At 34.7% G+C, this 26,811-nt stretch overlaps 1 protein-coding gene across 1 annotated transcript in view; it reads right to left on the bottom strand.

Annotated features, from left to right (window-relative positions):
- Positions 1 to 1,336: 1,336 nt before the first annotated feature.
- The window catches only part of LOC145562426 (protein virilizer homolog), a 29,821-nt gene continuing 4,346 nt past the window's right edge, over positions 1,337 to 26,811 (bottom strand). Inside the window, exons 4-28 of the mRNA XM_081622699.1 lie at positions 23,384 to 24,043; positions 22,629 to 22,997; positions 22,456 to 22,560; positions 19,386 to 19,568; positions 17,461 to 17,602; positions 17,205 to 17,380; positions 16,981 to 17,066; positions 16,378 to 16,426; positions 15,290 to 15,356; positions 14,717 to 15,195; positions 14,248 to 14,347; positions 13,404 to 13,537; positions 12,251 to 12,318; positions 11,945 to 12,161; positions 11,475 to 11,690; positions 11,152 to 11,307; positions 11,018 to 11,071; positions 10,730 to 10,932; positions 8,071 to 8,134; positions 6,179 to 6,501; positions 4,845 to 5,028; positions 3,405 to 4,760; positions 2,484 to 3,215; positions 2,315 to 2,386; positions 1,337 to 1,653 (exon numbers count right to left, since the gene is read on the bottom strand). Of these exons, the coding sequence (XP_081478825.1) occupies positions 1,633 to 1,653; positions 2,315 to 2,386; positions 2,484 to 3,215; positions 3,405 to 4,760; positions 4,845 to 5,028; positions 6,179 to 6,501; positions 8,071 to 8,134; positions 10,730 to 10,932; positions 11,018 to 11,071; positions 11,152 to 11,307; positions 11,475 to 11,690; positions 11,945 to 12,161; positions 12,251 to 12,318; positions 13,404 to 13,537; positions 14,248 to 14,347; positions 14,717 to 15,195; positions 15,290 to 15,356; positions 16,378 to 16,426; positions 16,981 to 17,066; positions 17,205 to 17,380; positions 17,461 to 17,602; positions 19,386 to 19,568; positions 22,456 to 22,560; positions 22,629 to 22,997; positions 23,384 to 24,043 (6,216 nt within the window). The 3' untranslated portion in view covers positions 1,337 to 1,632. The remainder of the gene's footprint in view (positions 1,654 to 2,314; positions 2,387 to 2,483; positions 3,216 to 3,404; positions 4,761 to 4,844; positions 5,029 to 6,178; positions 6,502 to 8,070; positions 8,135 to 10,729; positions 10,933 to 11,017; positions 11,072 to 11,151; positions 11,308 to 11,474; positions 11,691 to 11,944; positions 12,162 to 12,250; positions 12,319 to 13,403; positions 13,538 to 14,247; positions 14,348 to 14,716; positions 15,196 to 15,289; positions 15,357 to 16,377; positions 16,427 to 16,980; positions 17,067 to 17,204; positions 17,381 to 17,460; positions 17,603 to 19,385; positions 19,569 to 22,455; positions 22,561 to 22,628; positions 22,998 to 23,383; positions 24,044 to 26,811) is intronic.

Below are 26,811 nucleotides of genomic sequence, written 5' to 3'. Positions count from 1 at the left end.
GACTTTAGGGCCTAAGGGCCAGAAATTGTTAGTATATGAAAAGGAGTTGCTGGCTATTGTTTTTGCTGTGCAAAAGTGAGAGCGGTACCTGATTGGTAATCACTTTTTGATCAAAATTGATCAAAAGAGACTTAAATGGTTGCTTGAACAGAAGATTTGTACACCTTCAGCAGTTTTGGTTATCTAAGATGGGTTTCGATTATGAAACTCAATATAGAAGTGGTCAAGAAAATTTGGCAACTGATGCAATGTCCAGAATGCAAGGATCTGAGATGATATTAATGGCTAATTCAGTGGTTTCCACTGACCTTGTATCACAAATCAAATCAAGTTGTCATTTAGATTTTAACTTGATTGAGATTATTGAAGAATTCCAGGATACTACAAGCTATGCAGGTTTTTTTTTTTAAGAGTGGACTATTGAGAAAGAAGAACAAGATTGTTGTTGGGCCAAATGAGCAACTAAGGTTGAAATTGATAAGTTGGCAACACTCATCTCCTGAAGGTGGTCATTCTGGCAGGGATTTAGAAGGTTGAAATGCTTGTTTCACTGGAAAGGCATGACAAAGCATGTTAGACAATTCATCAAAAGTTCTCAAAGTATGTCTTGCTTCCAAGTATGTCAAGCTTCCAGGTTTGTTACAACCTCTACCTATTCCAGAAGAGGTTTGGGATGATATCTCCATGGATTTCATCACTGGTTTGCCTAAGTCCATAAGAAAATCAGTTATTTTTATGGTGGTTGACAGGCTTAGTAAGTATGCCCACTTTATAGCCATGGCTCATCCCATGGCTCATCCTTTTACTGCTATTCAAGTGGCACAGGCTTACCTTGAGAATGTGTTCAAACTACATGGGTGGCCAAGAAGTATAGTTAGTGATAGGGATTCTGTCTTTTTGAGCATCTTTTGGAAGGGATTGTTTTCTCTATATGGGACAGATTTTTCGATGTCTTCTGCTTATCACCCTCAAACTAATGGGCAGACAAAGGTAGTAAACAGATGCTTAGAGACTTATTTGAGGTGTATGTGTGGTGAAAATCCAAAGGAGTAAAGTCTATGGTTGCCTTTAGCTGAGTGGTGGTACAACACCCACTTTCACACTTCAACTCAACTGACACCTTATGAAGCTGTGTATAATCAGCCACCATCCTTGCATCTACCATACTTGGCTGGTGAATCAGTCAATGAAGTAGTGGACAGAAGTTTGTTGAAAAGAGAAGCTATGAACAACACCCTCAAGTTTCATCTACAAAGAGCTCAATCTAGGATGAAATCTCAATCTGATAAGCATCGGTCACTATATATTTCTTTATGCTTGCTTTTGTTCACAAATATTGAATCATAAAGGTTGACTATTTTTCATGGAAAGGAGATTAATGATCTTGTCATCTTGCAGCTTTGCACTTGTTTTGGCTCAACAATGAATATGGAATGCCAATAAAAGCATTAATTTATCAACAAATTACAATGAACAAATGTACAAACAATTTGTAGACATTGATACAAAAATGAATGGCACATTGATAGTTATGCATATTTCGTATCTAATATACAGAGTGCAGACACAAAATATGCGCATATAATAAGGGCAGATGCAAGAAAATGATCATTCACTGCCTCAGGTTAAAGTTTAGAGATGCCCAAGTTGATCCTGCACGCCACAGAAAACTCATATATCAGATACATTGGCAATCAACAGGAGAAAAAGAAAACATAGAAGTACCCCATGTTTCTAAGTAGATGGAGTCACACAACATATAAAAACAGGACAAGGGAGATACAGAAATACGCTCTAATTCAGCTTATTTATCATCTGAACTTATATTATCCGCTTTCCCTGTTACACAGCTTACATGGAAATGTATAAGATATTTATTTACTGGTGAGCTTAATATTGTCTGAACTTTTTTGAAATTTTACTGCATAAACTCATTTTTGCCAGAGCTTATCTTATCTCAAGAGAATTGAAATTATGTCTTCAATAAGCCAATATAGTTAAATCAAACAGGCCCTAAACTAATTGAAACAAATAATATGAAATAATAAATAAAGTGCTGTATTCAAGAGTTCTCCTCTGTTAACACTCTAGTTACCTTTAAATTAGCTACGCCTACATTCAATATTCAATAGTCTGTACTCTGTAATCAAAGACAATTGCTACCCAACCCAGAAATCTTTAATCACTTTTAAGCATCCAAGCACTAAGTGGAAGTGCTATGCAGAAAGAAGGGATAAGTAATACACATGTCCAAAGAAGAAGTCCTAAGAAACATACTAAAACCCACTGGTCAACATAAAGGTAGTTCTCAAACCTGAAGCATCTGCATCAACTTTGGGTGTTGCTCTAGAAGTTGGCAAAGCTTATCACGATCACTCAACAAGGACTGTGATTTGATCATTGATTAGAGAATCAGAAGAAAAAAAAATACATAAAAATAATAGTTAAAAAAATGAAGCAACAGAACAATGGCCAATACAAACCTGAATTGCCTCAGGAGAACTGAAATATTGTTGCAGTGACATTGAGGAGTCCATCTGCTGCTGGGCGGCAGCATCTGACATGTGATGTGCTGCTTGTGGTTGTTGCTGTGTATGTGGCATGTTCTCTTGCAAATGGGTTTGATAATACAAATGATATGAAGATATTTGAGATTGTTGCAGAATTTGCTGAGGCTGAACCTGCATCTGAATATGGCTCTGTGACATGGAACTACTTTGCTCTGTATGTCCCGAAGTTTGGATTGGAAGTCGTAGTTGCTGAGGTTGCTGAGGGCCAGGAAGCTGTGGAGGTTGTAAGGGTTGCAAGTGGGGAAGCGGTTGCATAGATTGCATTGAGGATTGTGGGGCATGGCTATTCTGAGTTATGCCAGTTATATTATCACTTTGTTGAACAGCAATATTCCCATGCATAGTAAACGGCATTGAAGGTGGCCTGCCAAAACCCGGGGGAATAGGCAGAGATGCATACTGAGAAGCATCAGTTCCTGCATTATTTTGAATATACATCGTGGATTGGGATGTAGGAGACCTGGATGGAACATTCAGTGGAGTAGCTGAGAAAGGAGGGGGTGTAGGAGGAAGCGGTGGCATAGGTCTATTAGAGCTCCCAGGGGAAGAGTGAGTGGTTCGTGCATAGCGTGAATCCGATATGAAGCTGGAAGATCCTAATGATGTAGGGACATTGCCAAAAGAAGAGTGGTAATCATTCTGTGCCTGCAAATAAAAGAACAAATTTAGAATCCACAATAATGAGATAATAATTATAAAAAAAAAAAAAAAAAAAAAAAAAAAAAAAAAAGAACTTTTTTCTACACAATACGAATATAAAAAAACCCCTAGCATCTCCCCCCTCTTTACAAAATCCGAACAAGCGGAATTGAGGAACACAATTTCTTCTCTTACATAAGTTGGATACAGGGGCGGCTGCACATCATTGTGAGGATTCACGAATGGAGATCTGGAGGCTGGGTTTTCAGAGACCTGTGATCTTAAAGGCGAAATTGTTGATGGAGGTGGTGTCGGAGGTAACGGTGGCTGAGTTGGCAAATGTTTCTGCTCATGGAGACCTTGTGATCTACCACCTGACACATTCCCAACCCTTTGGAGATTATTATCAGGAATAAAACTGGGAGGTGGCACCCTCGAATCAGCTGGTACCTGAATCCTTGATGGAGAGCCTTTGCCATATACCGAGGCAGAGAATCCAGAAGTCTTTGCTCCTGCAACTGAATCAAAGCCACCAGAAATCATAGCTGTATTTTTGTTCTTCATCTCATCTGGCTGCTCAAAATATTTCTTTTCTGAAGAAACACTGGGTTCACGTCTCAATTGAATCCCAGGATGTGATACTGACATTCTAGAGGAAAGTTCACTTTGTGTATTCTCAACTGCATTTGAGGCCACAGTTGCTTCCACGTCCTTGGCTTCACTCTCTGATTCTTCAACAACTGAATGTTGAGGACTTCGCTCTGCTGAAGCTGATGCAGTCTGCTGTATGTCATCATCTGCTTGAGGAAAAGGCAGTTTATCATCAGGTTCATTTTCCTCAGCATCAAACACTATATCAATTCCTTGAAGATCATCATCAAGATCAACTTTGAGCTGCTTAGATCGGCTCGACTTTTCCATATCATTATCAGACTCAGGCATAGCCTTTTTCCCTCGAGATGCAGCCTCTACACCTGCTATGGGAACAGCATTTTGACGCTCCCTCTGCCTTGCCATGAATTCATCAACATGAATAGATGGAGGCCGCCCACCAGATGACCCAAGACGTGGAACTGCAATAACATTGGGATTTGAACTCTCATTTCTTTCTCTGGCAACATAGTCATCCACATGCATAGACGGGGGCCTGCTTGTATTTGGCTTGCGTTGTCGAAAGGTGTCTCTCCGAGTTGGAATAGAAGGTACCACAGATGGCCCAGATCCGCGTACATCGGCTGGAGCATTTTCTCCTTTTCCATGTCTGTTGGCTCCATCCACAGCTGATATTTTTCTCTTGCCAAGGAGACCAGCCTGCGACAATCTATTGCGCAAATTTTCAGAGCACTCCCATTGGAATTTATTACCAAACTCTCCAAAGTTCCATTCATTTTCAACCCTTTCAGAACTGCTATCTGTTAGCAAATGTATCTTTGAAGACAGTTTAACATCAGATGACAACAAGAGAACTTCCTCAGAGATAGCATCATCCTCATAAAGTGAATCAATAGGTTTCAGCAGAACTAAAGAAATGCATTTTGCAGATTCCACAACCTGCATATTACCAAATTATGTGAGATCATTAGAAACATTAGCATGTCTGCGAAGGGACATAAGCTGAAGATAAATGAAGAAAACCTGATGCAAGATTGCCTTCAGATGTGATGAACCCGCATACTCATCATCAGTTATCTTTGAACTCAACAGAGAAGACATATCCTGGACATAGTTCATGTTTTCCTCTGGAACACCAGTTGTTCCATCAACATCACTCGAATGCCCAAATAAGTACTTCATGACATCAATTCTATCCTTGTTGAAACTGGACAAAGAAATTCTTTCAGTATCCAAAAGGTAAAGCCATAATTATCCCAGACGTTTAGCACTTGTCACTTTTTGACAGCAAAGTACTAAATGTAATAAGCAAGTGGACATAATATTGTGTGATATTTTGTTAGCATACAAAACATAAAGCATCAGCAGCGGTGCTGAAACCTACAGCAATACTCACAATACAATCAGATACACAATAACAATACTGCATATGTTAGTAAAAAGTTGCACCATTTTGACATTCTGCAATATTTAAAACTTTACGTTGACTATCTTTTACTGATATAAAAAATAAATGGCATTATATAAAAAGTTATTGGATATTCCACAATGCCCATTCTCAAAGTACAATAAAAATTAAAGATATTAATGGTCAAAATTGAGGGTTGACAAACGTGAGTCAAAATGGTACAAATGTTTCTAAATGGAGGAACTATATATTTTGTGCTTCCAGCGACAAGCTTAGTGTGTAATTCGAGTGTATGGACCTGTAAAGCAATCTTTAGTCTTAAGTCATCAAATTCAAGTTTTACTACTACACATGAAATAAACGCTATTCGAAGGTTCACAAACTCCCATTAATTAGTTTTAGTTCCTGTGCAATAAATAATGTTCTTGTGGACTAAAACATAACCTTTTTCTTTTTTATTTTTAGTGGAACTGCAGTATCTAGTAAGTTTACGAGCCAATAGCATGTACATTTATCCCAGAGTCACATCTCTCACAAGTCCCAGTAGTAAAATGTTAGCACACCCTTCAAATAGCTCTCAGAGATATATTCCATAACAGTGTTATCAGAAATGCCTATGATCCGCAGAGACTGGACAATGATAGCTGTTTGGAAATTACATGTAGTTTATTTTCTTCCAAAAAAATAAAATAAAAAATAAATTTAGTTTATTTCTCTTCCATTAGTTTACTATAACTTAAGAGTATATACAACTTTGAAGCTTTTTGTTTCTTGTCTATTGATCTAGTCTATGAATCATTTCATCATCATTATCCCCAATGCTCATCATTATCCCCAATAACTTTTCATCACAATGATAACAAAGAGCCTATTTCAAGCAGACTTGGTTTTCAACAGTTTGAAGGGTTGGAGAGAAATGGCAGGAAATAAAACAAGCAAAGATAATCACCTTTTCCCATTCATACAAAATCTCAATACACCAACTGACAGCAGACCAATAGCTTCAACGGAATAAGTGGATAGACCCTCATTCTCAATTGATCGATATAAATTAATCCAGCACCGTAGCAGAGGACATTTCTCCCATTCAGCATCAATTATGCGATTGTAAAACTCATGACTTTCCTGTGATCTTCCTGATTGGATTTCGCTGTCATTACTGGATCTGATAAAAAGGAAGATATCGAGCAAAGCACTCTGACCTTCCGCATGAGAGGCTAGTTCTTTGAAAGTGGCTAAACAAGCAAGCAATTCACTACCAGCTGGTAGATGCTGCAGTATCCCCATAAACATAAAATTAATTGACTAATTAACGGAAAAAAAGCATATAATAAGCATAACATATAAAAGCAGATGATACAAAGACAACAAAATAGTGCACATTCTACCGTATCTCATGTTTAGAACATATGCAGCAAGAACACAATTGCTTTGCATGAATGCATTAGTAAATATGAATAGCTATTTTGCATAAATGCATGATGCATTGGTTAATGCTTCTTCAGTTCTTTAATAATCATAGCGTTTTGATTTTTGCGCATGTTGATGCAAACATTTGACCAATTATAACTTAAATTTTATAATAGTATAATTTTATAAAAAGTTAATATTTAAAAAATACACATTGAGACTAATCCAGCCTTTTACAACATAAGTAAAATTGTTTTTTCAAATATTAGCACAAAAAATATGATCAAAGTTAATTTAAGCACAGTGCAAAAGTCAAACTACTATATTTATTAAAGAATAAAGGTAGTACAATACTTCCTTGCATTAGTTGCATAGATGCATCAGAATACTTTCTCTTTTAGTTTGTTTCACCAACTTACAATAGACTTGAAAACCAGGAAAATTTTGAAATATGTGGGGGTTTAACATAAAACAGGAAAAAGTAAGGACCCGTTCTGTTCACCTTACTTTCACTAATTTCAGGAAAAGAGATAAGATAAGTTTGGGAAAATTAAGTTCTACTAAGTTAAGACAAGGGTTGATGAAGGCTAGGTCAAATAAGTTTTGATAAATTCAAATAAGATAAGTTTATACTTCATTATTTTTTTATTACAACGTTGGTGTTTTCACGAATTACACATTAGTAAAAATTAAATAAATTTAACATTATGAAAGTTTAAATCGAGATGAATCAAACAAGACCTCACATGACTATGTTTTTTACTAACAAATAAATCACAAAGAATGTGTGTGTGAATAGTGCAAAATCTCAAACGTTGTGATTAAAAATAACAAAGGGAAATTTTAATTGGGTGAATAGAACACACCATATGTAAGTTAAAAAGGTGGGTAAATGTAGAGAAAAGGTGAAAAATGAAAGAGTGAATGGAAAGGTGAATAAAGTGTGGGGTAAGGCGGGTAAGATCGTTAAAGGTTTTTGTATAAAATGAAATAAAGTAAAAGGTAGAGGGAAAAAAGGAAAGAAAAAAACACACACACACAATATTTAATAGAAATTGGGTAGTAAAAATAATGATCGGGGCGGCACTTGTTTTGCATTAATGCCTTAGCATATATGAATCTCTGAATGAAATATAGCTTGCTCCCAGCACCCCGAACTTTGACTAGCAGCTGGCGCACCACCAACTATGGATAAGGGTGCCACAAATGCCATTAATTACCCTTTAACTACTAGAAATGTTTCAGTTTAAGTGCCAAAAACACCCATTAATGACACACGTTGCACCTACTAGTCAAAATTCGATGTGCTTGGTGCACCCAAAATACAGTTCATGTTGGACCATTTTTGCCTATATTTTACTATAATTTAAAACAAAATATGTTGCACGGATAAATAAATAGAAATTAAATAATGTGTAAAACTGCAAATACCTGACAGAGTCTTAACACATAGCTAAAGATTACAGCAGAATCTTCAGTACTCAGGGTCTCATTGCTACAAAAAACAGCAAAACTATTTAGTCATTCAATCCTTTACCTTATGCATTCAAGTAAAAGAAAAAAAATTAAATAAAAATAAAAGTAAAAATAAAAAAGGTAAAATGAACAACTGCCACATCTCTCAAATAAGATACAGAAAATTTTATCTAACATATAAAGTGAAGAGGGGTGTTTTGGGAGATAAATTTCACTTTCCCAAATTACCCTTTCTCACCTTTTTATAAAAAAACTACCATCCTAATTTTTTTTTTTAAATAAAGAAACCCCTCCATCCTATCCTATTTTTTAGAATAATACAATTATACAAGTACTTATAGTAAAATACTCTATGACTTCATCAACTGTTTTTATAAATGACAATTTTTTGATAACTTTTTTTTTACTTATAATTTTTTTATCAACATTTTCAAATTTGCACCTAATAATACTAGTAGAACCTAATTGGTTCGTATATTGCGCGAACACACTCATTGCGTGTATTTCTTAGCTTGTAATAGCTAAAATAAAAGCCAAATAAAAACATTACGATCATCCTGAATAGTCATCGACAAAAAAAAATTGAAAAAAAAAAAAGTTCCTTATTGCAATAAAATCTGCCAATGATAGGTAGCCCCCCCGGAAAAAGAGCTTTACATGAATGCATGATCTAGTACTTCAAGTTAGTACACAGCATTTCAGTACATACTAATAAGAATTTTTTCACCTAATCAACACAGCAAACTAGAGCTCATTGTTAATATATAATATCCTAATATAATATCATGCTAGTTACTCCCTCAATCCTAATTTAATCTATACCCTTCCTTTTTATGTTTGTCCCAATTTAACCATTACACTCCCTTTGATGAGAAGAACCCACTAATATTATATTCTATGATGCATGGACTCGGATAGGAAGATTTGATACCGGTACGGATCGGAGTGTCTGGTACTCAATACAAATATTTCAGGACACAGGGACTTTGTACCTAGACACGGCAAAAATCTTTATTTTTCAGAATTTTTTTTTCCAAAGAAAATCTAAATCAAATATGAAGTCTTTATTTTATTTTTTATCAACATAAGAAAAAATCAATAAGTTATTTCGTACTGTAATAACTAATAACTACTACCTCCGTTTTCCTAAATCTTACTCACTTTCCGTTTTCATCTGTTTCTCTAAGATCTACTCACTTTTACTTTATTCCTTTTACGAAAACTTTTTACTCAATTTTTTATCATCCACAACTCCTGTTTGTGCTTATGTGGTGCATAATTTCTTTAATAAATCTTACTCTTTACCTCTCTTCTTTAATACTAAAGTATCCACATGTATGGTCCCCATTTTTACCCTTTTCTTTATATGTGTAGGTACAAAGTACCACTAAGCAAAATGGAGGTAGTTAATGTAAATAGGGTATTATTTTAAGATTATAAGTTAAATTTTATGGTTAATATTTTGTAAAAAAATTTATTGACATTTAATTGTTATAAGGTATTTTACTATTTTTATTTACTACTTGCTAGAAAAATAAATAAATTAAACAAAGATTAAAATAAATGAGATAATTACTTTAAAAAAATTCAATGAGAAAAGTCAAAGGCTGACATCTCAGATTAAATGAATATAAAAAAGAAGGATAAAAAAAAAAAGTAAAGGGAATTACGTGGAGGTATTCCGTCAACCCCAATCCACAGAAAAAAAAAAAAAAAAAAAAAAAAAGTATTAATTCCCCCCTACTTATGAAGCACAAAGCTACAGGGGAAAAAGAGGGGAAAAAAACAGGAGGTTTCAATCACTGGTGAAGTGGTGGTGGGCATTGAATCGGCAACTGGTGGTGGTTGCTTCAGTCTTCACTTCAAAGAGAGAAGAGGGATTGAGAAAGTGAGAAGATGGAAATGAGACAATAATGAACTTGAGACCCCAAATATGTTTGGATCCGTACCCAAATGTTGAGCGCGCCATACCCAAATTCCAGTTCCATACCCAAACTCGGGGACGTATTTTAGCCGTACCCGTACCCAATCTGTCCCCGGTACGAGAAACACCAGTGAATTGCCGTCCCCGTGCTTCCTAGCCACCCTTCCCTTCCCCAATCTTTAACTAACAAATAGTTGAGTTATTTTGCTAACCTTGGCTGCCTTTTAGCATATGCGATTAGGACATATGTGGTTTAGATGAGTTCTTTAAAAAAGTCTCCTCTAAATCTTGATTTTGAGGCTGGTAGATCATAAACTGTGGGTTGAGACTAGAGACTAAGAGAGGTGCATACATTATGAGTTATGTTGAACCAAGACCCAATGGCCCTAGTTTTTGTTCATGCTAGTGTAGCTTAGCCTTAGCCAATGCTTAAGAATTTCAATCTTTAGATTTCTTGCCTTTTTTTTTTCTTCTTTAGTGTTTACTGAGATGACAGTTATACACCACACCCCACAAACTGCTATTTGTTGTTATCCTAATACTTTTCAGTATTTGATGTATGTACATGTTAGTATATAATTTCTACCCAACTTTTTATGCATCAGTGGAAAATATCACACGAGCTAGTCATTAATGTTGAAATAAGCTATGATATTTACATAAGCTGAGGAAACTAGTCCATTCACTAACCTATTCGACAAACGATGTAGCTTTTGAGCAAATCGAGTTTCACATATTAAAGACAAGGACTTCAGCACTGGGAGGCAGCAATTATAGATACTGAATCCAGAATCTAGTGAGCTTCTTCCACTTGAAACAGACTTCACATGAGCATCAATTTTTCCAAGAACTTTTGTCAGAATCTGAAGAGAACCTTCTTTCAGGAGCAATGACTGTCGAAAAAGAAAATCAAAATCAGCAAAATTACAATAAAAGAGGTGACTAGGCCTTACAAAAATGGTAGGTAGGAGAAACAACCTTAGCAAGTGGATGTTCAAGCAAGAGAGAAAGGAAATCTAACAACTTGTACCCCTGCACAAACAAAATGACTCGTCAAAAAGATATTCAGCACATCTAAAACAAGACACAGTGCAAACAGTTAATCAGATCACCTTGTATGCATCTATCTCATCCAGAAGTGAAGTTCCAATCAAGTGATTCTGAATCCAAGAAATAATAGGCTGCAGAAGTAACATTGCAAATTCTGTCCTTTGACGTGCAATACGAAGAATGAGTATACGAAGCATATCTGGTACCACAACCAATGACTACAGAAAGAGATAGAATCAGATAAATGGACATAAGGTGAGACATATAGATGCTAGCGTTGCCAGTTGAATGAAAGAAAAACTAGAAGACAAGCTCTCTCTAATAAACCCCCTCCCAAGAAAAAATGGAATAAAGATATAAACCATGATTTCAGAGAAATACGTACGCTAACAGCATAATGAAGGACAACTTGTGCAATTTTGTCCAGGTGCGGACTTAATTGCCCAAGAAGAACCTCAACATATGGGTGCTCTAGGTACCAGTTCACTTTCGTCTCCTTTAAAGGTCCTAACAGTGTCCCAACAGCCAACGATCGGGCAGCTGTTAGCAAGGGCAAACCATTCTTCCAATGCCAGATACCCTCGTCGGGAAAGAGATCAATCTGGAAAAAAAAGAAAAAGAAAAAAAAAAAAAAACCAAATAACTCAAACATATGTACGGTTCTGCAGTTTTGGACATGACAGTTGAATGAAGAAAACAAAGAAATCAAACCACTATAAATGAATGCTAATATTAGAACAGCAAAGAGAAAAGCTTCTTTATACACCAAAATATATATATAAAATTCCACCACATTGTTTTAGATAGTCATGTGGCAAAAGTTTACCAGCCAATGGACCAAACAAAGTTACATACCAATAAATACAGCATGCTGAAAGTTTCCTTTGGACCCAATGTTAGCAATGAAGCTGCCTGAACACTATCAAGAAGCGTATGGAAAAGACCCGGAGCCCAAGCATGTGCAGGCCAGCAAGCAAGAGCTGACACAATTAGATGGCAAACTGTTTCTAAACCAAGTGCAGATTCAGGATAAGATGAGGATAGATCCACAGAACAAGCCGCTAATTTGGGGCTGCAAGATGTAAGAATTTATATTCTATCAAACAATGTTAGGGCCACGCTTTCCAATTGGAGAGAAAAAGAAGGGTACAGCACAATTACCTTAACTCACGGTGCAGCCGGAGAAGGACATTCATTAGTTTGGTGTTTCTATGCTGCTCTTTTGCTTCCTACAAAAGTAATTTCATAATTATAATAACAAATATTAAAAATAATAATAACAATAATTATATATTGCAAATATAAATAAATGCAACACTGGGGAAAATATGCACGCCATGTCATAACAAAATAGCATTATACATAAAAATTGAAGAAAGAGAGCTGTCAGTAAAAAAAAAAATAATAATAATAATAATAATAATAATAATAAATAAATATATAAATAAAAAACTTCTTACCAACAAATGCAAGGCAACACTTAATGAAGCATATACAGTGTCTTTTAGATAAGAATTAACTCACCAATTTATAATAAAGCTTTTATTACACTTGGCTTTTTTGTAGTATTAGTGAATTTGAGAAGCACTTACAGCTCAAAAAAAAAAAAAAAAAAAAAAAAAAAAAAAAAAAGGTAAACTAAGGCCACGTTCACTTCACCTTATTTTTGCTAAACTGAAATTATTTTTATTGATCTGAAATTATTTTTGGTGAACTTAAATTATTTTTACTAACTGAAATTATTTTTGCTAAAGTGAAATTATTTTTACTTAACTCAAATTATTTATACTAAACTGAAATTTTTTTTAGTGAACTGAAATTAATTTTACTGAATTGAAATGATTTTTACTGAATATTATTTTTTGAAGGTGAAGTGAACAAGGCCTAAAAGGACATAAAACAAGAAGAGGACCTTATTTATGGTAATCAAATTAAGTTGATTTTAAACTACCACACATATATAGGTTTTCATTTACCGATTCCTTGAGATATTGGTGATATTAAATTAAGAAAAAAAAAAATTGGATAATATTTTTCCTAGATTACGACACTAAAAAAAATTACTCCAACAGTCCAACCTCTACTAGATTCCACATACAAAGTATATTGAATGCAAGATGGGAACACAATCTAATAATTCAATAGTGATGTTAACCACCACTCTTTGTAATTTCAACAAATAATCTAGTTTGATTTGAACCTCGTATCAAGTAAAGTACCATCAGTATGAGTTTCCACTTATGCACACAGGGTGAAAATCATATATACCAAATATCTGGTTGAAGATGATTTTTAAAAATAATTGAGCTATAACCTTTAATCTTTGCAGAAGCTCTATAAGTAGCAGAAGCGAAGGAATTAAGAGATCAATCAGGTACTTCTCTCGATTACGCTCCAGCAATAGATCAGATGTAGAACTGCACTCTACGCCATCATCAACAAGATAATCTGTAACAATAACAAATTCAATCACACCAGAAGTAAACTTTACCCTAAATATTTAAGTCCTGTGAACATTGAAGCTACTTAGTCCTAAAATAAAGTCCATAATTCATAATGAAAATGTCAATCTTCATATATTAGACATAGCACCACTAGTATACTTCCTTGTAAGAGATGTATATCAATATACCATCAAAATCAAAAGGGAAATGTCATGACATATCAACACACTAACAAGACGTTAACAGAAAAGGCTCATTGAAATTACAGAAGAGAATCAATACCACAAAGTTATTTTTGGAGGTTTTTTTTTTTTTTTTTTTTTTTTTTAGGGTTTTCTCCATATGTAAACAGCCGAAGCATAGACTTACTACAAAGAATTTTTCAAAAAACAAACTATTTCTTCCTACCTTCTTTGTTCCCCCCATAATTTTTCAATATGATTATCAGAAACCTAGCATGAAATGTGATCTTTTCAATTATATACATAGCAATTTATTAACTATACTACTTGTCATTGTTATGACATCAAGGGGGAAAAAATCAAATATAAGGGCAGGGAGCATTATTCAAGAGTAAAAAAAATAAAGCATTAATTTTGTGATCAAGAAGAAAAAAATTTGTTGACTTCTTAATTGCCTCACTGGGGCACTAACAGAAGCCATCGGTCATCAAGAAGATTAGGCTTACATCACCCATTTCAACAAAGTAATTACCATAATTATTGGAGGATCTTTCAAGCATCAATCTGGAGTTGACAAGGATTATATAGACAACCGTCATAGCACCTTCATCAAACAGTGAAGTAGCAACTTCCTGTGAAAATAGTAACAAGAGAGAATTTAATGGAGCATATAAGACTTATTGTAAATACTGTCAAGCTTTTAACAATTTCCAAGTCCTACTTTATTGAACATTTTACAGGTCCCATTCTAATGTAATGAGCATCCTGTATTCAGCAAATTTTACTCTAAGTTCTTTGTGCTATGTGCTGTGCAGAGATTGAATCAGAATCATCATGATTCAGACAATCAAGTAAAGTGCATATAGACACCCGATACAACTATTTAGCACAAGTTACACCATGTGAAAGCGACTAGGGAGGTCCGGTCTCCAAACTACAGATAATATGCACGCTAGAAAGACAATATGTTCCTACAAAATGTACACTATTAAATTCCATACCACATTCTCAGAAATGAATGCCAAAATCCTCACTGCTGTGATTAACTGAGCCACTGACGAATCACGAAGCACAACCCCATCAAACGACTTGTCAGAAACAAGTTTCCCAAGCAGACTTTCAACAACATTGACATCGGATTCATTAGATGTATCTCCAACGACATCCTCCACATCCATTGAGTCTGAGACCAGAATGTTTGTAGAAGTTATTTTAGCATCACCTCCTGAAGCCAAAACAGCTGCGTACCGTAGAAGACCAACAGCCCCATTTTTATGGTAAACAACCCCAGCATCTATCCACTCCAAGAGCCTACTAGGGGCATCTTTTCTATTAGACCCAGGAGAAGAAGAATGCAAAGCTTTATGGAGATCAGTTGCATGGTCGATCCAAACACTCACTGAAGATGAAGTTGGATCCGTAACAATGATCTCACATATCTCAGCAGAAGCATGAAAGATAGCAAGATTCAAAGGTGTGCCTAAAAGCCAAACAACAATTAATTTGTCAATGACAAGATAAGAATATTACAGTAGAAATGTGACTCTTATTACATAAATATCATATTATAATACCACAGGACAAAGAAACTGTTTCCAACTCCTTGGCAGAATGCAGCGCTTCGATCAAAATTGTAAAAGCCTGCAAATTCAAATAAAATATAATTAGAGTGATTATGTTTTTGCATTATCATGTATATTAATCACGTTTATGAATACTACCTTGCAGAAACACTCATACAAGGAATTCTTTACTTTTATGAAGGATAATTAAAATGTCTGAATTGGCAATGGCAGTTCATTCATGTAATAAGTGTGTCAGATCCACAGCATGTAGACCATTACTCCATGATTCATGCAATAAATAATGAAATAATTAAACTACATATATATACTTCATCGCATAGCATTAAAAGAGTTATCAATAGCAAATCATCCTTAACTGAGCCTATAATCAAAGAGCTACCCCTACCTGCAGAAAATACAAAGAACTTACCCATATTTATCCATATCTTAACTCTATTTTTATCAGTCAAATATTAGATAATAACACGTAAACAATATATATGTATCCACATATTATTAGTGTTTTTCTTCTCCCATGTCTACATAAACATTTGAGTAGGAGCAATCACAAGGAGAGAGGAATGCTTATAATTGAGGATAAACAAGATTTACACGCTAAATCTTACATTTAACCAATGGAAACAGTTTAATATTTTAATTTAGAAGGAAATATCGACATACAAGTGTTACATGCAATTATAGTTTATCAGGAAGGAATTTCAAATTTTTTTACCAAAGGCCACTAAGGGGCAATATTCAAGAATTAATCTGCTACCCCAGCTAAAATGAGAAAGAGCTCAATTCCAGCAGCATGACAATACATATGCCTTTGTTTCCACATGATGCACCCATTCAGTTTACTCTCCATTAAAAAGCTCAAAATTTGACCACGAATTCTCACTATCATGCAAGGGAAAACATAGTCATGTAGGAATCGAATTAAAATCGTACCGACACGTTTTTAAAAATTATCTTTTTATAATTTTATGTTAATACAAAATCAGAGATATCGACTTAAAGAAGTGTGTTGAAAAGAGTGAAAAGACAAACAGGTAAAGCAGAAGAACACGGAGGGAGTATCATATATCAATTCATACCTCTGGAAAGTGTGTGAGAGCCAATAATGCTTGACGCCCACCATCAGACCTACATAAAGTTGCACATGTAAGCAAGAATTACTAGAAAGAATAATTGACAGTATATAGAAAAAGGTGAGATGTAATCCCGGTCCTTTTTTACTAGCAAAAATTTACAAGAAAAGTTTATATGAGGGCCAATAAATTCAAACAAGAGAAAAAAAAGGGGGCCAACAAATACACTTCATCCAATCCTTTAATATTGAAACACTTATTTCTTTGGGAAGTTTCATAAATATTACAACATTTAGGAAAACAAAATTCTCCATTCACATTGCAAATTACTCAATGTACACTTAGTTTTTAGTACTTTTTGCTGATTTAATGCTTGAAATTCCATGGAGTAGTTTGTAATTTTGCCTTTATCGCACTTCCTTTTCCCTGCTACTTAAAACCTTGTATACTCCCATCATTGAACTCTTACCCACATCACGAAAAAAAAAAACAGTGGGAGTAAGATTATGGCATGTTTTGCTTTTCACAATAACAAGAGAACATGCAATAAGAAGTTATGGCTGAGAGGGGAGGGAAATGAAAAAGTGAAGTTTGCACAGCCTAGGCTACCTGGATAGGCCACAAAGCTCCCACAGCACCCAAAGAAGTTCCTCTGAACGTGGCGTTGATGTAAGCAAGCGATCAACGGCATAAACCTGATCCACACAGAATAAAGCACCAAGAAGTTAGCAACAACCACCTTATTATTCGAAGATGGATGAGAGTAAAACAAAAGAAAGAATAAAACAATGAGGAGAAATTGGAAAAAATAAATATTCAGCAAGGCCACTAACCACCCTCAGATGCATCTCAAGGTTTATTCCAACCTCTTGCAGATGGACAAAGAACCCCTTTGATACCAAAGCAAATGCATATCGGAGAGGAATAAATTTATTCACATCATCATCCCCTTTAAATGCACGAATGATTGTCGAGGAAAGATCGGGATGCTGCAATAGGAAGACAAGACCTGCCAGATTTAATGTATGTTATTAACAGCACAACATAAATAGAGAATAAATAAAAGCAAAAATGAAACATTTTAACAACCTGAACGGCAAAACATAAGCGAAAGAATTGTGGCTTCAATAGAAGATGTCACATCCAAAAAAGCTTCGAGATCATGTCCTCTTTCAGCCCGCAACTCTGTTGACGATATTATTGCAACTGACAAGGGAAGAAACCCCCTCTCCTACAATAAAAGCAAATCGTGTCAAACCCAGCACAGACAAACAGTGGGTTCAGCCCAATTAAAAGATTCAGAAAAAAAAAAAAAAAAAAAAAAGGTACTCCCTCCGTATTTTATTACTTGCTCCTCCACTTTCCTTTTGCGGCCGTATTTTATTACTTGCTTCATTTCCTCTTTGGGAAACCTTTTACAATATTTTACTAATATCTTCTCTCCAAGTGGACCCCCCAACTATCATACTTTAATATTTTCATATTCTCTCCTCCCAACTATCATACTTTATTTTTCCACCAACCCCACTTCCTTCATGTTTTATTACTTTCTGCTATTTCTCCTAAATCTCCGTGCATGGAGAAATGGAGCAAGTAATAAAATACTAAGAGTATGGTATTTTTACAGGCAGGCCGGTGAGAAATGATGGAAGCAAGAAAGTAAAACATCCAATGTCAATAGACCACAACATGAACTCTATCTTTGTCTATGCTTGGAGCATGATGCCAAAGTTTTCAGATTTAAGCATAAATTCAGCTTATAATATAATTGGCTTGATATAAAACAAATTAATTTTCCTATATTTGATCAGGTTTCCAATCATGAGTTTTCTCATAATAAATTTTTCTATAGCCATGCAGTAAACAGTGTATGCATATGCCTGTTTATAAGTTAACTTATATGTGAGCAGATTCATTCTTTTGCAATAAATTCTACGTATAGGAATCGAAATTCAGGAAAATATGACAAAATCAAACAGATACTTTTTTTCTTCATGATTTGAGAAAATGATGAAAGAAAATAAATAAAACAAGAAATTACTGAGCTCAAATTTAAAATCTTCTAGCAGTTTTTTTGAAAAAAAAAAGAGTATAACAATTGATATATAGCATGTGACATCACGCCTCCACTGCTGGAACAGCAACCAAAAGATGAACAAGACTTCAATTCATATCAAGTTTATGCCCTTTGAAAACTAGATCACATCAATCGATATTTATAGTGGTGGCAAGCAGCAAGTTGTGGTGGCGGAGGAGCAAAGTGGTGATCGTTGAGGCAGAGGCGGGCAGTGGTGGGAACTGGGAAGAGAGTGGGTTTGGGCAAGGAGATAGAAAGAGAGTTGTGAGGAACTGAGAAACTTTTTTTTTTTTTGGCAAGAGGAACTGAGAAACTGTATAAAACAAAACGCAAGAAAATTGGGAGACTGAGGAAGGGTCATTTAAAAAATTAAAACTACACGTGTATGGGCACTTGTAAAATGCTTCATATATAGGGTCAAATCTGGATCTGTAAGCTTTGTGAAACCCAAACTCTTGGTTACAGCCAATTCCAAAAAAATCTGGAATCTTACACAGCATAAGGAAATAATTAAAAACAGGATGAAAGTGTAATAGATCAACAGAAGATAATTCTGCAGACTTGATTATCAATACCAAATCTGGATCTGTAAGCTTTGCTAAACCCAAACACTTGATTTTAGCCCATTCCAGAAAATTCTGGAATCTGAACTTACCATAAGGTAATAATTAAAAACAGAAAAGTGTAATAGATCAACAGAAATTAATTCTGTGGACTTGATTATCAGTACTTTCAAACTATCCAAGAAATTTTAGAAAAGTATATTGCCTTGAGAGTTGAGACATCTATATAGGTATATGAACTACAACTTCATGACCTCATATCGCAATACCCTGATTCTGGAAATTATTGTTTTTTCTTTTTAACAGATTCTGGAAACAATGTTAAATAAATTAAAAGAGGACACTGAGCAAGAAGCTATACTGGAAAAAAATACCTTCAAAAGCGAGAGCAACTTTGCATCAATTTTCTGATGCAGAAAACGACAACTTGATGAGGCGATAAGTTTGCTAGATGCTTTGAAAGACAGCAAACCTTCAGGTGCTGTCACCATTAATGAGCGGATGGCACAGGCTGTAGGAGAAGGATCCTCAACCCAACCAGATGAATTAATCATTTTCTGCATATACAATTGTCAACAAACAGAAACTAAGAATAAGTGCAACATTACAAGAGAACTAGATAACACATGATAGACATCCATTTCCTAGATACTACAAGACATGCAGTTGGACTACACCAAAATTCAACAGAGAATAAAAAGAAAAACCATCCCTCAATTGATTTTTTGACACATAACATAATTAAATTCAACTGTAGAGAACTTACAAATAAAGAAATTGCTTTTTTGACAGATAAAGAGAGTCAACACCTATAAACACAGCCAAAAGGTGCTAGTTGGGCACACAGCTCAACAACTGAAGTCAAAATATTCAAAATACCTACAGTGCCATAATGTAGTTCTATAATCTAAAAATTAACTGTTGTGGATTCAGGATCCTTTTATCGATAAAATAAAAGGGTATAAATTGAGCACCCTAATGGTATATTTTTTTACATCAAATGGACTTCACAAAATCTAGTAATATAATTTAGAGTCAAACGGACCTAAACAAAACGATTTGATCAAACGGAGCAATTAATAAACCAAACTAGAACCGCAAGATTGGGCAAATAAGCATTGCAATCACATGTTATCACAAATGACAACCTAAGACTCCTTATATAGTCAATATAAATCTAAAATAATCTCAAACCAATCTAAATAAATGAGAAAGTATACACCTAATTAGACTAGGACTTCTAATAATAATATACATCTTTTATTTTACACATTAAATCACTATTAAGGGATTAGTAAAACTTTGACTCCTAACAAAACATCAAAAAGATACGACTTATCCTGATTTTACTAGGATTAGGCCAATCCTAGTAGCTTCTTTGTACATCAAGCATCCTTCATAGCCCAACAACCCTCGTACCAAAACAGCCAAATAACCAATCCCAAAACAACAGCATATAGATAGCAAAATGATAATGTTAACTTTGAGTATTGACCAAAGCCACTCAGATCCACGTCACCTAATCACACATTTGGCATAATCACACAATATTTACAGAAATGATTTTTTATATCTGAAATTTTGTTGTTGTGGCAATAGAATCTTTTAATCTTATTTTGGTAGTTTCCTACCCATTTTGATGTTCTATAAGTACCAAAATCTAGTTGCTGTCCTCAAGACACCATCATACCCACTTTGGTAGTTTAGAAAAGTTCAATACATTTTAATTCACACCCTTAAGGCCCTAACAAATAAAAAGACCTTGAACAGGCACAGGCAACAAGCATTTTACAAATTCTCCTTAGAGCTTGAAAACATTAAGGTCACGTTTAAGTAGTCAGTTTGACATCTTATTTACTATAATCATCACATGATAGTTCAAAAAAACTGACATTTTGACCCTAACTTCATTATTCATGTCACTATTCACTGCATTCCATATTTCCCTTGTTTGGTTGGGAGCAGGTTCATGAGAAACTGGAGGTTTGACTAAATGAAACCATTCATTCAAGAGTTTGGTGTAAAGAGGTTTGTATAAGCAGATAAAACCCAAAATTTTGATTTTGAAGCAGAGACAAATTGCACCTTAAACTGGTATTTAATTTTATTTACATGATATTTGAAAGGATAGAAGTAACAATAAGTTTCCCTATAATTATTAGTGAAACATATAGAGCAATTAGCTTTAATTATAAATTGACTTGGCCACCCGATAAATTCTTGCGTGTTCATTTTTTCAATAAAAATAAGATCTGGTTAAACAAGTTTGGAGATCAAGGTGAGCTTAAAAAGAAAACTATTGGTTTCCAAGTTCATTAGATTTGAAAAATTGTTGGTAAGTGATTTAGAGAAGATAAGCAAAGACTATGTCACATGAGACTGCTTGCAGTTACAATATAATCAATCGGTTTCATGGGTTACAGAAAGATAAAATAAATTGAGAAAATAGTGAGCATTACATTGAGACACCAAGAATGGTGGAGAAAGAGCCAAAGAGAAGACAAGGAACTGAATACAAGGGAAAACGTGAAAATAGAGAGGGGAAAAAATAGAAAGGTCAAAGGACGAGAATATAGGCTAAAAATTAGGATGGGCTAATAATTGGGATATTTGTCCATTCCATTGTATTTGTTTTAAGGGAATTACTCCCCCCTTCCCTATTTTTATAATAATTTATATTCCATTTCTGATTTTCTCATTATTCCTCTTTTCCTTCTTTTCCTTTTTATTTATATCTTATAAGAAGTATGTATTAATATATTATCCATAATTATCTAATTACTCCATCACTAAATAATGCACCATTTGCTTTTTCATGAACTCCAATGCACTACTTTGACCATGAATATCTTTAATCGTGCATACTTAAAAATTACAAACAGTTGATATTTTGAAAATACATTTTGAGACGCTTCCAACAAAATCTCACTTGACAATATTTTCTTTAATATAATAGTGAAATATTATGGTCAGTTTTTAATGTTTGAACTTAAAATGAGAAATAGTGCAATTATTTAGAAATGCAGGTAAATTATTTTTATTGAAATTAAATTAATCTATTAATAAAAAATCCTCAACAATAAATTAAGCTAATGTCCTTATTGGTCATTTACGTGACCAAACTGATAATGAAAACAGCTAGTCAAACCAGCTATATCAAACAGTCAACTGCTAACCACTCAGGCACGCATAAACAGGACAATAATTGGAACGGCCAAACTTTTTTTTGTATTCCATGACATTAGTAAATTAATTATCAATGTGCTATTACTTCTCACTTTGGATACCAAAAAAAAAAAAAAAATTATATGCCACCATTGAATACCAATGCAAAAGCTACTCTGGCATACAAAACATATTAAAAAAAAATCTTTAAGATGGAATAATGCCTACCCTAGTAACACCCAAAAAAAAAGAAAAAAATTTGAACAACTTGATACTAACCAAAAGCTTCCTTAGCTGTAACTTGGCGTTCATTAACAGGCTTAAAGTCGTCATTGTAGCATTACCGTCACCTGAGAGTCCTCCCAATATGGATAACACTGCATACTGCCAATCAGAATAATGAGAATAGCTCCTTGTATCATAATTAAGCGTTCAGAAGCCAGAAAATATACCTCATATCTTGAAGCAACTTCATAGAAACGCAACCGCTGAAGGATATAAGTCGCCAATCCAGCAATATCATGCCGTTGTTTTTGCATTACTAACTTTAACAGTTGGCTATATCCCTCACTTACACCAGATGGAACATTTTCACCTTCACGAGGCCACCAACCTAAGAAACCTTCACACCCAACAGAGTATCGAGTTGCTTGTTCAACAGCCCCAAGAAGCATCAAAGTTACAGTCGCACTATTTTGCATTTCTGAGCTAAGAAAATGTGCAAGCTGCTCCATTCCTCCACCATTTACATAATGAAAACAGCTTTCCTTTCCCGAGCATAGAATCAGAGATAAACTCAACCAAAGAAGTACATTATTACTCTGGAATGAAAGGAAAATCAATGAAAGAAGGGATAAGTCAGATGTCAATGTATCAAAGAATCAACAAGAAACCGTGTATAGAGAATTAATAAAGTGCAATACTTCCCATTCATGATATTAAACAACGCCCAAAAATATAAGAGAAGGAAAAAAGCATCTCCCACATTTTATAAATAATATAATAAGCAAAGGTGGAAACAAGGATTGCAAAAATATTGGTACTGTGAAATTTAAGAAGTACAAAGAAGCATCTGGATTCTGGAAGCATAATATAATTTTATGTCCTCAAGCAAAACATGACCATGGAGGAGGGCAAAAATTCTAAATCATTAATATCCAATCCATTTGACAAGACTTTCCACACCATTAGGAAAATCATACTTTACCTGTGATAAATGAGGATGTCCAACAAATGCAATATCCCTATTAAATGGGAAATTCTGGAACAACATATCCACCAACTCTTTAGAAGTGGCTAAATCAGCTTCAGACTCTAGAAAACTGCACTCTACCAAAAAATCTCCATATACATGACCTGTTTCAACATATCTTTTACAAAGATTGAAAAGATTCCTCTGAGCCTCAGTGAAAACATGAAAAGAATCTTTCGCATTTGCTAATGCTCCCAAATTTAACTCTTGCAGCATGATTCCAGCACTAACCAAGTCATTTGTGAAGAAAGATGCAGCTGATGAAGTAATTATAGCCATGACCTTCTGACTTATATCACCAAAATTTGGTATATCCAGTAACTTATATATAAGTTGCAAAAATTGCCGCATCTCTACAGAAATATCTATCGCTGGAAGTATTGAAGACAAGGCCTGCAGAGAGGAAATTGCATCCTCAAATTTAGGATTTCTAGAATGTAATAGAGGTGGCAGGTCCTCAAGCTTCGCTTCAGAAGAAGAAACAAGATTCGCAACAGAGTTGTCCAAGTCAAAGTCAACATTAAATTGCCCAAGATCTTCAGCTGTGTTTCCATATACAACCAAGCTTAGACTCCGATAACTGCCCCTCACAACCAAATGATTAGTCACCACAGCCTGACAAACCGTAGCATATGTCAGTAACAAGAAGGTTATTCTGAAAGCATGTATGTTTCTCTTTTTTTATTTTAATTTGGGGAAGCGGGGTGGGGGTGGGCACTCAAGAATGAATAAAACTCATCAATAATGAAGAAGTGCCAAATACCAAACCCATGTCCACAAAGATAAATGAACAGTATTTTGGGAGGAGGGAAGTACACAAGAATGAATACATTTAATCAATAAAGAGATGTGCCAAATACCAAACCCATGTCCATAAAGAAAAATGAAAGGAAAACAAGAATAGTGCTTCAGCAATCCTAGTAAGGGTGAATTTAAGGTCCAGGATACAACCAAAAATGAAATGAATAATAACATTTAAACGGAATAACAAACCAGGAGAATAAACTATGTGGGAAAGAGAGTGACAGAATAAAACATAGTACAATAAGCCTAACTACCTCTAAATCTCTAATTCCTTGCCATAACTATTCCAGACATAAATTTGATATCTTATATGGACATGGACGCTTGGCTGTAACCCTTCTAATAAAAATAACACTAAAAACCTTGATGTGTTTATGATAGATAGTTAGATACAGCTAGAATAAAGTGTAAGTAGCTTAGACATTATGGAGGCACTCTTTTAAGATAGAACTTATTATATCATCAATGTGCAAAGTAATGAAGTTGCTAATTGAGAGCCTTTTTATTATTTGAACAAATCTCCTTTCAAATATTTAAATGGAATTTTACTTTCTAGCATAGATACAAGATATGTTGATGAGTAATTTAACAAGATAAGGAAGATCAAATGTTCTTAACTTTTTAACGTTTCAATGGCTTCATGACATAAAGAATAGATTATAATTGAAAAATTCCTAAAAACATAGTCGGCCAAAAGTCTAAATTTCTAAATTCCACACATACATTCAGGCACAAGAGCCTTACAAGTTTCAAGTGCATGAAAACTACAAAGTGAAACACTTATCATAAAAATTATGCACCCCACCTTAAGGCATCAACCACAAAGTTGTCACAAAAATATGTTTTATCAAAGGCATTTGTCCTTAATATCTTGTGACTCATACATTTACGTTATATAGATGTGACTAAGCAAAAGCCATGATGGATTAAAGAAGAAACCATACGAGACTAATATAAGCATTCACCATTACATTAACAGCCATGCTTTTCCATTGCTACATATTTCTATGCACTCCCTTCTTTATCCAACTAGGAGGAATTCAAATGTTAAACTAGCTGGTACAAACCACAATAGCATGCCACATGACTACCAAGCACATTTCTCATAGAAAATGTTTTATTTTTAAGATTAGAAGGGAGCTCAAATGAAGAGGGGGGAGGGGGGGGTAAGGAAAACACTCAAATGAACTTTATGAGATTTGATTACCAGACTACAAGGCTTTAAGGTTGGGAAAAATGCCACTACTCCCCACCCCAATGGCTCAACCTCATTTCTCATAGGATATTCATAGACACTCCAACTCTAAGAGTTTAAATAAGCCCTTAACCCATAATAAACCTTCTTGAGAAACATAAAATCAGAATTCTAGCTTCTAGCTCCGAAGAAGGTGACACGGAATAAGTATTACTTTTCCAATTAGAAAATTTAGAAGTATAAGCAACAATGTCTCTAATACTTCCTCCGTTCCCAAATATTACACCATGGTAAAGGGACACAAAATTTAAGAAGAGGGGAGAGATAGAGAGTAATAAAGATAGGGTCCATATGATGAGGAGAGAGAAAGAGAATTATGTGCAAATAGGGAAAAATGATAATTATTGCAATATTTGTGGAACAAAGGAAGTAGTAGACCAGGTGCCCTTAACCAAAGGAGTGAATCCTAAACGGCTAAAACCTTAAGTACGAAAAAAGGTACTAGATAGCCACTACAAGGCACTACAAAGGAAGTAACACCCATTATAAGATCCTTTTCCAAGTAATCATATAAGAGAAGAAAAATATTTCTTTACATATTAACTGACTGAAAATAATATTTACAAGGATTCTCCAAAATATTACTACCTCCATTTCCATTTACATCCAACACTTCCAATAAACGAAAAATGTCACAATACTTGCAACACACCTTTTAAAAAAAACTTTATTTTGCCAAATTCACAATTTTACCCTTATTTAAGCAACTTAATTTCATTTAATTAACCCTCTCCTTCCTTATAAATCTCTCTCTCTCTCTCTCTCTCTCTCTCTCTCTCTCTCTCTCTCTCTCTCTTTCTCTCTCTCTCTTCCTCTATTTTCACCAGCATCCCAGTTAACCACCCACTCTAACCTCCACCCACATCACTGAAATCAACCCCCCACCTCCACCACTCTTGCTGAAACCACCATCAACCTTTACCCTCACCAAACCTCTACCCACCTTCACCAAACCCACTGAAACCACCACCCACCTTCACTATTTTTTCGCCAAAACCACTAGATATTCAAATCCTATAAACTTCATTCTGCAAAACTGGCCAAACTACCACCACCATTTTCCATGAATTGAGTAAATGGGGTAAATTCAACCTGTGGTAGTTGAAATTTGCTTTAGAAACTTCAAAGCCCTTCACCATTGTCCCCAAATCCATTACAAACCGCATATACTTCATTAAGCAAAACCAGCTATTTTCCATGACTCAAATAAATGGGCTAATTTCAACCCATGATGGTTTAAATTGATAAGAGGCTTTGGAAACTTCAAAAGCCAAACCTATCCACCAAGAGGTTAAATGTAACCTAGTTCATACTTCCTTTCTTG

This window comes from Chenopodium album, chromosome 10 (genome assembly GCF_948465745.1).
Source record: "Chenopodium album chromosome 10, dcCheAlbu1.1, whole genome shotgun sequence".
NCBI classification, from domain to species: domain Eukaryota; kingdom Viridiplantae; phylum Streptophyta; class Magnoliopsida; order Caryophyllales; family Amaranthaceae; genus Chenopodium; species Chenopodium album.
The sequence above is the reverse complement of the archived record's forward strand: the minus strand, read 5'-3'. Positions and strand labels throughout refer to the sequence as shown.